Genomic DNA, 12,098 nt, shown 5'->3' with positions numbered 1-12,098 from the left:
CACAGATTGTTTCAGCATCCAGCGTAATATTTGATTACATAATTGGTGCTGTACAAGCTAGTATTTGAATTAATAGTGTAAAAACTGGGTACTGATGTTTATTACCACACCTTTCTTTACCACATTTAACAATTATTTGTGTATGTTTAGACTTGATGTAGGTTTGATTCTTACCTGCAGCAAAATTCACACTTGATTTATTCAGAGTAAAGTCTTTGTTTTCAATAATGCCTTTTTTCCATAACAAAATCCCTCAGACTGGACTGGTGTTTAATCACTCTGTGACACGCTACACACATATATAAAATAGTACCCAGTATAAAACCTGATAGGACAACATTTTGTATAATTAACTAGGAGATAAACTGTCACTGGGCACATTGCACGTTGCAGTCTTCCACTCCAGTCATTTTCAAGAGGACCATTTTAAAAGATAGCCCTATGACAACTAACCTCTAAAATGTAAGACCTGTTAGTTAATTTCTGCTGCACCCAAGCCTTCCTCTTCTCTTTCTTCCCCTCACAGCAAAGAACAGATGTACGACTCAGCGAGATGCTTGAGGTATTGTGATCCTCTCCACACACACCGACACACATGCAGATTTGCTTATACCTGACTTAAAGGTCAAACATTAGGAGGGATTCTGCACTGACAAATGCTCGTCTATTGAATATTATTATTCTATATAATAGTAATATAATACTATTGTGAAGGTCAGCTGCAGCACATGGTATGGTTAAATGTTATGCAAGTATGTGAAACAGTGATTTTTAAGATGTATCAAACTGGGTAAGACAAAACAGTCACACATACCACTGTTTCATTCATTGTAATCAAGGTAACTTTCTGTATGGTAATGTGTTACCTTTTAATGATTTTGTGATAGAATTAGACAGATTCTACTGTATTTTGTTTCTACATTGTACACAATATTTCCTGCATGCTTGCAAATGACCTCACCGCTCTCTTCTTGAAGGAGGAAGACTATCCAGGTGCAATCCAGCTCTGTCTGGAATGTCAAAAGGCTGCCAGCACCTTCAAACACTACAGCTGCATCAGGTAAAGTAGATCCCTCAAAAATATTTATGACTCATAATCCAAATGGGAACAACCATGGTCTCATTTTCTGTGGCAGGATGGAAAGTTCTCTGATCTCTTTAGATTAAAACACGACTGCATCGAGAAGTGCCAGTCTGAAATTATCCGATGTCAACTCTTCTTAGAAAATAGGGAATAATCGGTCTCTTTCAGAAATGGTGACCCTGTGTTGGATTGTAATTGCTTTGCTCTGAGAAGTCCTTCCATTGTGTCCGGGTCAAATTTGACTTATTTTCAAGGTTAAATGAGATACCTTTTTTTCCTCACACAAAAGGGAGTTTTACAATCACTTATTTTGCTCATTGTCATTGCCTTGTTTTTTCTGCTATTACAGTGTTTATGATGGCAAATCATTTTCTTCTGTATGCTAACATTTTGAGTTGGTTGTTATTTTGGAAAAAAATTAGCACATGATTGGAATTCCTTTGAAAGCAACTGCGAGATTTTACCATAGTACTGATTGTGAAAGCCTTCAGATGTATTAAACGGTGTCCAGTTATGAAATATATAGAAAGAGCCCATTCCTTTTTGTTGTAACAATTCAGACACATGGCTGTATATTGTAAACCCTCTTCTCTCCACAGAGGGCCCATTATCTTACTTTCATTTCCTTTGTAATTGTGCTCCATTTCTCGCATTAGGCAGGTCCAACACCGCAGCATTTTATGTATTGATTAAGAATCGATTGGGGATGCATGTCATTGTTGGCTTCCTCCCTCTTCTTGTCGCACAGTGCACAGACTCAGACAGAATACTTAACAAAGTGGAGTGTGAGAATGACACTCCACTTTGTTAATTCTTAAGTATTCGGTTACCAACACATGCCAACCTTACACGATGTTTTGGGTTAATGTTCGCTGTTTTTTCATAGACGGCAGAATGTGTCTTGGTCTAGTTGTGGAGGAGACAAGCAGAAGAGTCAGCCCCATTTCAAACTGACTCTGTGAAATTAACAGTTCTAAGCTAAGCTAAGTTGGAACCAGACAAATGTACAAACTTAAGAGACTGCTCCCCCTTTGTTAGATGGACAGTCCGTTGTGCTAATCACAAATGATGTAATATAAGGCAGTTTTTTTTTGTTTTTTTTTAAGATGATTGTATAAAGGAGCATTGTTTTGACATTTATGCTACCCAGCTTGGCAGCCTACATGTGACAGTCACATAACTGTCACATGCTTTATTTCTCGGATGGGTTGCAAGTCTGTTCGATTGAGTCTCGAGTTACATTGGCATGTACATGGCGTGCCAACAAATTCCCTTGGATACTTAGAACAGACTAAAAGATGCCTTTGTAAAGTGGGTCTGAATTTTTCTTCTTTTCCCCTCCCCTTTTTCAAACCATCCTCTTGACAAAAAAAAAACAACAGAAAATAATCTCTGTCTTTTGAGACAAGATGTTTGAATCAAGTTCTTAATATTTTGCCAACCTTGAAGGCATTATTAACACTTTCTAAAATGTTTTCATAGTGATAATTAAACTTACTTTTATAACACATTCATCATGAAGCATGTGCAAGACGTAATGAGTTCATATAACCAGCAACATTAACATCATCCACGACATAGCAGTAATAGGGTCCCAGCTTATGAAGCTTTCCTAGTTATCCTCTGACATCTTGAAAATGGTGATCAATAGAAGAAGAAGATATACTTCCAATTTTACCCTTTGTTGTTGAACGTGCTACACACACAGGCTGAAACACACAGACAGGATCCTATGGACAGGCACTAATGGAGAGATGTCAGAGTGAGGGGGCTGCCCAAAGCTAGCGCTCCTGAGCCTTGCTCAAGGGCACCTCAGCAGTGTTCAGAACCAATTTCCAGACTTGGTCGGAAATGGGACTTGAACAGGCAACCCTCCGGTTCCCAACCCAAGTCCCTACAGACTGAGCTCCTGCCGGCTAGAAAGTACTATTTGTTCAAATCCATGTGCAGCTCCTTTATTGGGTACTGTGTCAGTGTTGAAAAGGTAGAGTCATTGGTTTGACCTTAATGCAGGATTCAACATTATTACAGGCAGGTTTGTATGTCCCACTGGCTCACAGTTAAAATCTGCTTTAATCATAAATAAGCATTTACTCCTAATTTCACATTGTTTTCCTTTGACACTGGTGTTTTGTGGGTGATTCTTGTGGGATCCTCTTGTTATTTACTGCTACAGGTGTGTCATAGTTTAGAGGCAGCCGCTGCCCACAGCTTCCCCGCTGTCACTCTCACCAGTGGTCAGTCACTACACTCGGTTTATACACTTAGACACAGATTGTATTGCCGGTATTCTCTCATGAACTAGAATGTCAAAATGTCTTAAAACCACTGGTTCCCGGCCAAAAGCTGATCAATAATCAATATTCAAAGAAAAGGAAATACCGGAAGAGTAGAGTTAGACTGTCATCATTTCAATGGTCAATTCTTGACTGTTTTTTTCAAAATCAAAAACTAATGTTCCTGGGACAGTGGATACAATGATGTGCCACATTTACACATATTGTAACTACTACCTGTCACAACTGGCCTATGAATGAGGGAATGTGATTGCGATCATAATAAAACCAAACACTCCCACTTTCCATGACCATTTGTGTCACTGTAGTCCTGATGGCTAATGTAACACAATGTCTTTGGCAGAAATCCATTTGCTCTTTGCACCAATGCTTTCCTTTTAAAAATGTTAATGAAGCTTCCTCAGTGTCGTTGTATTTTTTCATCAGTGCATTGATCACACATCTGTCTTGCTCTGAATTAGCATGCACATTGTTTTCTCGCTCTCTGCCCAAAAGTTGCTGGAGTTCTGACTGCAGCTATAACCTCCCTAAGTGGCAAGTTGCTGGTCTGCTGCACTTTGATTTTAACCTTGTAGCTTTGCTTTTCTACACACTACATGGCTTTGTTTCATGCTTGCCCTTTCTTTGTCCCCATCCCCAAACCTTTAAAAATCAATACTGTTTCCTCAAGAAAGCGCTTACACAGCCTCATGCTCCGTCTCAGTCAATTTTCATCATTGGTCCAAATGGGCAGCTGTTGGGGAGTTAAGACCCCCACATGTCAGCAAGTAGTTTATCAACCATGAATCCTGCTGTGGCCTCAAAAAATCAAATGTGTAATTTAGCCTAGAGCTTCTCTGTGGTATTATGAAGCACGCTGAACTGAGAGTAAACAAAACAATTCATTTTGTACCAGAGAGTAAAAAGTTGGGAAACGTATTTTGATATTTAATTGGGTTCATTTGTTTATTTGAAAAAGACCATGTATATTTTCTACTTTTGGCATGGTTTAAGGCTCCTGGACGAAGACTGTCCTGCAGCAGTAGCCGGAGTAAAGATAGTTATTTTAACCTGGAGAAAGTCAAGGCATGCACAGCATTATGTGTGGGCCCTAAGGACCTGGGCCCATTTACCTGTGCACTTGTCCCACACTAATGCCTGGGGGAAAATTGAGTTACTTATACTACATATTTGAATGTTATTTACCATCTAAAATACAGTTAACCCCTTAAAAAGACATTATAGTTATTTTGCTATCATATGTGAAGTCTTCATCAATCAAATCAGGCCATGTTACACTTCCCAGGCACGCAGACACATGTGATGTTACTCTGCAGAGCTGCAGATGGCTCTGTGCTGGACAGAGAGTCAGTGTGACAGAGAGAGGGCTATATGTGGAAGACAGGGACTCAGTCTTCACACAGGTGAAATTCAGTAATTTCTCAAGGATCTACGTCCATCTTCCCTTCCATCTAATCCACAGTGACTGTCACTGCTTCTAAATTTGTGAGCCACGTTTATTTTCTGAGCAAAGCTGTTTAAATACATTTCCTAAGACTGACAAATCACAAACAATGTAGGAAAGACGAGAGGTAGAGCCTAATGTCCCTGCCTGGTCTGATTGTCTCTATTTTGTCATAAAAAGCACAGATGCTCATAAAGAGACGGCGCACTCTCTCTCTTGCGCATCGACCATGGCTCTCTCCCTCCCGACAGCGATTAAAACTGATGTCTCTTTTTTGTGACTTACAAAAGTAAAGAAGACCTTCAGAATCAATATTTATCCATTCCCTAGTTTTGGAAGTTGTGGGAAGGAAACTTGGTGAGATTCTAGTCAGAAAACACAACCTATGTAAAGGACAAGTTTAGCAAAGCGACATAACCCTTTGAATGAAGGGGGTGCCACAAATGGACACAAAGTTGAGGCTCTTCGTCTAGCAAACGGTTGTTTCTAGCAGGAGCTTTTAGATTAGTTTCAAAGATAATTCCTGAAAAACAACACAAAACCAATATTATAAACCCCACAACCTTTTTTTTTCTATTTTTATGTTTTATAGCATTACATATTGAATTGAAAAAACTCTTGTCCGTATATTTTGCTACAAGAAGGACACAAGGTATTCTTTAACTCTGGTTGGGAATAAGTAGGTTATTTTGTACCAGTCATTTACCATAGAAATTATCAATAGGTTGTTCAAGGTAAGACTCCTACAGATCTCCACTTCAGCTAATTGCCATCTTAGTATTGAGAGGAGGCGTTTTGTATGGGCTTTGTAATCTTCTCGAAGGACAGGGCGGTACAGCTGAGTGTTCAAGAGAAGCATAATGAAGGAAGGAGGCCAGGGGGCTGCTGACTTATTAATTTCTGTGTCTCGGATACACAAACAGTCCGGAGCATGCTGCGCAACATGACACTGCAAGCACAGAAGCAATTCAACTATTAATTCCTAGCCATGAAGCGTTCTTGCTACTCCGGAGTAGGACATGTGACCGTTTGTCTAAGAATCTCTCCTTGTGTATTTGCACTAATTTTTTCACTTTGGTTTACTTTCCACCATTTGAGATTTTATGATGAAGAGCCCAAATCACTGACAAAAACAACAGATTCTTAGGATGTGTTCAAAGTCTGATAAATTACTTTAGTCTGATTTACCTAAAATCTCAGCTGTCTAACAGTGCAATTGTCTTTCTTTATAACTTTTCCATGAACGCTCACATCCTCGGAAAGAAGTCGATACTAATATTTATACTATCTATTATATATGATCTTTTTCTGCTTTTCAGATTTTTTGGGATTGGACTGGATATTCACATTAGCTGCTGTACTAAGTCATATGTTCAATAGCCATAGTAGTGCCAGCATATGCAACTGTTGGGCCAGCTAATATATAAAAAACAGATGCATGCTTTACCTTAACGATGTAAGATCTTTGCTACTAATAAAATCAGATTTAATATCAAACTCCTATGCTACATTGACTCCAGTAGTCTAAAGAGAAAAAAAAAGACACAAAAATGGCTTATTGACCTGAAAGATAGTTTAGTGTTACTCTATGTAAAGTTGAATGATGTTTCGAAACCTTTCTTACTTTTCAGATTCTGATTCTGATACCGAGACATGAGTATTAGCCTATACCAGGTTAGCTCAGAAAGAAGCGGGATGGAAAAAAATATAAATAATGTTTCTTTCATTCCCTCAATAAAGCCTAATTAGTAGGAAAAGAGAGAGTACTGACATTGTACGCTCTATGCCAGCCCTGTACTATTGTTGTTGTTATCCGCAGATGAAAGTTAACATCAGGCTTAATGATTTTTACAATGGATATTAAATCACTGACGTACATGCCGATACTTGATACTGAACATTAAGCACTATCAGAGGCCAATACAAATTTAAGTACTGTTAGTGGAAGATCTCTAATAAGTGCATGAAGCCCTCTAGACAACCCAGAGCAAAATATATTTATATTATTTCAATTGTTGCTCTTAGAAAGAAGAACATTCTTCTATCTGGTTTGATCAGTTTTTCCTCTGAATGATCTTCTTTTAGACTCTCTTCATTGTTGAATCGTTTCTGTTCTTAACCTCTCCTCTTTTGGCTTTCCTCTAACCTCTTCTGCTTCCCCACTGTCATTATTTTTGCTTCTAGTTGTCTCTTCTGGCCGTTTCACTCTTTGAACTCCTTCCCTTGCCACTTTGTTGCCTTTCGGCCTTCCTTTGGAACTGTGGCTAACATGACTACTATTAGGAATCCTCACACTTTCTCAGCATCCAGCAAGACCCTCAAAGCACAAGAGTCTGCACATTGCCTGTTTGGCAAGTCAGCAGTGACTGTGGGGAGACTTGCCTGAAGGCCCTGTGGACACCTATTGCCAGTTATAATTGAAACCAGGGTGAAAAAATGATGTGATTCTATTTCAATCCTTGTGTTCCCTAAAGGGAACAGATTGTTAATTCGTTTTTTTTTCTCCTCATGTGCTATTTATGCATTCTGTCTGATCATGAAAGGGTGCCAGCATGTGGAGAGGAGTGCATACACATGAACACCCACTGGACAGTATAACGTAGTAATATCGACACGTGATAACAGGAGGATTAAGCAGTCACCTGGGTCACTGGCTTTCTGCTGACATCTGTGGTTGTTCTTTAAAAACCTGTTAGTACGTATTTTCATGGATTCATTCATCTTGATAATTTTGTGGATGTATCTTTGATTTGTGTCAACCATCTTAGGGTAATTCTTCTTTTGGGTCTGTGAAGCTGTAACCTTATATGGTGAAACATGTAAATTGTAGCAGATCTATGTTTGGCTAGGAGCCAACCATATGTTGTCAATAACTGTTTGCTAGACAAAGAGCCACATCTGTTACGTATACAAATCAGTGTCATGTCATCTTTATTGCTTTATAGTGATGTACCCAAATGGAAAGGAATTTGTGGGCTGTACCTTCTAGCAGAATATACGCAACACTGTGAAGATGAAGACTGGGTCACTTTGCCAATGATTGTCAATGATAGCAAGCGATTGTGAGATCTTGGTCAGCATGGGTCAGCAATGGTCCGCACTTTGTCACGTGTGTTGTGTTTCTATGTTGTCTGACCATGGCTGTGGATCTAAGATGATCCACAGTCTGTTTCACGATTTCACCATTGTCCATCTACTACAGAAATAACCCCCACCTAACAAAAACTCTTAAAAATGTTCATCTTCTGGACTTCTGAGTTATTTATTTACCTTGTATTGCTGCAAGCATTGATGGATCTGTGTGTGCAGTGGTTGGTTTTCTAACCCATTCTTTTGGACTTTGCTATTTCAGGTTCATAGTCTGACAGCACATTCGGACAACCAATTTCCAAAGGCCAATTACTTTGGAACTTTTATTTTTTAATTAGCTGTAATTTTGATTTATTTATTTTAAATTAATTTAACCAGGAGAACCTCATTGAGATTAAGAATCTCATTTACAAGAGTGTCCTGGCCAAGAGGGGCAGCAGCACAACAAAAAGTTACAGACATAAAACACAGAGTAATTACAACACAGTAATTAAACTGCAGCATCACATTTGCTGTTTGCCAGTATGTTCTTCTCCACTCTTTTTTTTATTGATATTGTGATGGCAAATATTCTCATTCTAGCTTTGCATAGCGGACTCGCCCGCCACTTCCACGTCTCCTTTTTATCTCATGTCTTGCATCAGGAGAAAAATTCGGCTGTTTGCATTCACACATGGAGCTCACAGGGTGAGTTTTTCTGGAGTTTTTCAGGAGTTTTTTTTCCCAACTGTCAACAAGGTTTAACACTCTGCAGTATTGGGAGTACGTTGGAACAGTCTGTGATGAACGAGGTATTTATCCTGTCAGCCTCTGCTCCTCTGCTGTACCTTCTCAGTGTGGCTGCCAGAGCTATAAACCTTTGTTTAACTCTCTCCTGGGCCTTAAATGTGGACATTCAGATGTTTTCCTTCAGTAGCCAGGACCTGATATTGATCGGTACACCCTTCTGTAGTTAATCCAGCTTTTTTTCTACATTTGTTTTCTTTATATTGGTTTCAAATTGTAGCTTCCATTGAAGATAATTGCTGTGACTTGCTGTACTTAGCTTGTAGCTAAGAATATCTGTTTTTATTGCTGTGGCACGTTCCACTTTACTGGATGCTTTTAGAGGGTGGTAGTAATTTAGATTGTGAGTAGTACTGCACTAGCACCTGCTGTCATACCGTTTAAGGTACATTGTCAATCATCTTTGGCAGTTAAGGTCACACTCTCACATCTGTCTATTGCGTCACATTGTGCTCACCTCACCTGCTGTTAACTCCATCAGTCTCAAGTCCAAAATTGTTCCCACAACTCAATATCACGCAAACATACATATACACTAAGAAAGCAGATGGTTGTGCTACATTGCATCAGGCTTTGTATTGGAATGCTCATTTTGTTACCTGTTTTTTTTCAAATGACCTGTGGGACTCACTCTGCAGTCCTCTCACACTTTCTCTTCTCTCCTCCTCCTAACTCTCCTAACTCGATGCCCAACCGAAAGCAAGATGCCTAATTAGCAATTTGTTAAGGACACTGTCTCCCCTAGGGCGACTGCAGTCTCAGAAGGCACAACATAAAAGCAGGCTGACCTGAAAAAGACCCCTAGTAAAGCAGGGACGGAGGTAGGAAAGTGGTGGAACAGAGGAGGATTATGAATGGGGGATTCACAAGGGAATTGGTGGTGTCTTGCGTCGGGCAAAATTGTTGTGTTTTAGATTGCTAGTTCAGTTTGTGAGTTGATAGAGTTTCTCTGGATGAGGCAAAGTCTTAAGCACCCTGCTATGTGTTTTTATTGTCAGTTATAGTCATGCACAAAAACACACCCACAATTAATGCAGTTGATTTCACTGGAGATGAAGAGCAAACACTTGAAACATGTTTTCGGGCTGCAGCTTGTTGATAAAACGGCACTTTATAATCTTTAGATTTTTGGTGTACTGTAAAGTGTGCTATATTCTTGCTTCAATGGTAGTCCCTTTTAAGCGTTGAACGTCAAAATCCAATTTCTTTATGAGTAGAATATACCAAAGAATTGCTGGTCACAGACTCTTAAATTTGTAATTTTGCTTGCCTTTCTCTGATTTCTATTCTTTCAAATTAAGAATACATAAAAAATACTGGTCAACACAAACATTTTGTAATTTTAGTCAGACCTCAGTAACTTAAACATTTCCCACATTTTCACCTTTTGAAAATCCATAAAAATACAAGAGACACGTTCTGGCACTCTTTGTCCCTTTAAGGTTATGCAGTTCAAATAGCTCTACAATGATTACTTGATATGAATATGTACTATATGATTCATGCCTTATATTTAGCATTTGGTGGTTCCACTTCTGCATTAGAGCTGAAGGACTTACCCTCAATGATCTCCTTTCTCTCCTCACAGTGAATTGAATTCCAAACTACAAGACACTCTGGAGCAAATCGAGGTACGTGCACCTCTGTTTTTTCTCTAATTCCATTATTTGAAAGCAAATCAGTAAAGAGGCTTTTCGTAGCCAACAATATCTCGCTCTCACCTTGTGATTTTCGAGAAGCTCTCATTGAGAAAGAAGCAACTTCTACTCCATTTTGACATTTTAATAGTTTCACTTTCTTACTCTGGGCCTAGCAAATATTGACACATTCAGAAAGTCATCATTTTGAGGGGGTGAGCACTGTGAATTATATCTGTTTTATCTGTGGATGTGTCGTGATACTTTAGTGTGATAAATGGTATGCAAAGCAATTTTCTCTGTAACACTGCTGCTGCGCTTGAGTAGATTAATTACCTACAGATCTGTCTGTACACAGGGAACAGGCGTGCATGTGCACATACATACAAAGCCAGGCACCGAGGTGCTCGTTTGTTTACCTGTCAGTCAGAGTTTCTAAATAAGCAAAGATAAATCTTCTCAATCATAAAGGTAAACAATTGCACTAGGGATTTAACCAACACTTTCACCTTTAGAATGCTTAAAGCGAAAACATTTTCTAAGTATATATGCTCATGAATCATATGTACAGCATATCTGGCTATAAATAATAACATATGTGTATTCATATATATATATATGTATATATATATATATGTATATATACATACACACATTATATTTGTTATCCAGCATGTTTAACTCAATACAGATGGTATTGCTTCGTGGTCAGTCTAGTGCAATGGTTTCCAACCTGGGGCTAAAGTCCCCCAAGGAGCGGTGCCAATCTGCCCCCCTCTCAGATTGTCCAAATTAGATTTGCACATAATAAAAAAAAGCTTGATAACATACAAACTGGATAGTTTATACAAAGGCAATGTATCTGTACTTTTTTGTGCGGTTCATTGCGGGAGCTCGGCTTTTCTAAGATACTAGAAGTGTGGGCTCCAAAGAAAAAAGGTTCTGAGATATGTAAGATATCTACTGAATTGAATCATGAAATGACCTTACTATATCATCAGACATTAAGTAAACATGCTATGTTGAAGTGCTGGCTTCTCTTTCAACAACACAGCAGCCAGTATGTCCTCCTTCGAAGTTTTGCCCCTCGGTTTGTCAGGCAAACGGCAAACCAACAGGTGTTCAGCGATCAAAGCGTGAAGGTAACTGGTTTAGATATAACCGATTCTTCCTGACTTAAAAAGCTCCACCACCAGAAACTTGAAAAAACTAGGATAAATATTGGAGATGCTTTTGAAAAAATGGAGAGAGGTTAGAATAATTTATCATCTGGTTAGAACGCAGAAATGTTTCATGACCAATGCAGAGCTGGCTAAACACTGAAGCTTCCGTGTCTGCGACATGGCAACCTGCGTGCACATTGACTCCAGGGACGAGCGGACGGGGGGGACAGCTCTTTCCAATGTTTTGAATTTTGCAGTACCCATTTTAAACACTTGGTGTCAGAGTTACATATTGGTCCTTTAAAGCCACCTACAAAAATAAATAGGAATCATTATAAAAAAGTTAGACAACCCCGTGGAACATCAGCAACAGAAAGTGTTGCTTTGGGCTAATTTCATTGTCACTGGATGATTGTTCCTGTGTAGTAATAGGGTACACAAAAGAATGTATACATAGTTGATTAAATTATGAAATAACAAATTCAAAAGTACAATTACAAAGTACTTTAGAAGTATGAAAACATGTAATTAGATCAATTACCATTGGCCAAAGTTATTTTTGTTGGTCTTTCCTCCAAGTATTTAGATAATGAGCTC

At 38.9% G+C, this 12,098-nt stretch overlaps 1 protein-coding gene across 2 annotated transcripts in view; it reads left to right on the top strand.

Annotated features, from left to right (window-relative positions):
• The window catches only part of vps50 (VPS50 EARP/GARPII complex subunit), a 110,939-nt gene that overhangs the window by 28,718 nt on the left and 70,123 nt on the right, over window positions 1–12,098 (top strand). For both annotated transcript variants that reach the window (XM_020631689.3, XM_065947993.1), the window contains exons 8-10: window positions 527–562; window positions 978–1,060; window positions 10,290–10,332. In XM_020631689.3, the coding sequence (XP_020487345.1) occupies window positions 527–562; window positions 978–1,060; window positions 10,290–10,332 (162 nt within the window). The remainder of the gene's footprint in view (window positions 1–526; window positions 563–977; window positions 1,061–10,289; window positions 10,333–12,098) is intronic.

This window comes from Labrus bergylta, chromosome 19 (assembly GCF_963930695.1).
Source record: "Labrus bergylta chromosome 19, fLabBer1.1, whole genome shotgun sequence".
In the NCBI taxonomy this organism is placed as follows: Eukaryota; Metazoa; Chordata; class Actinopteri; order Labriformes; family Labridae; genus Labrus; species Labrus bergylta.
Note: the sequence above shows the minus strand (reverse complement) of the source record. Positions and strands in the feature narration are given on the sequence as shown.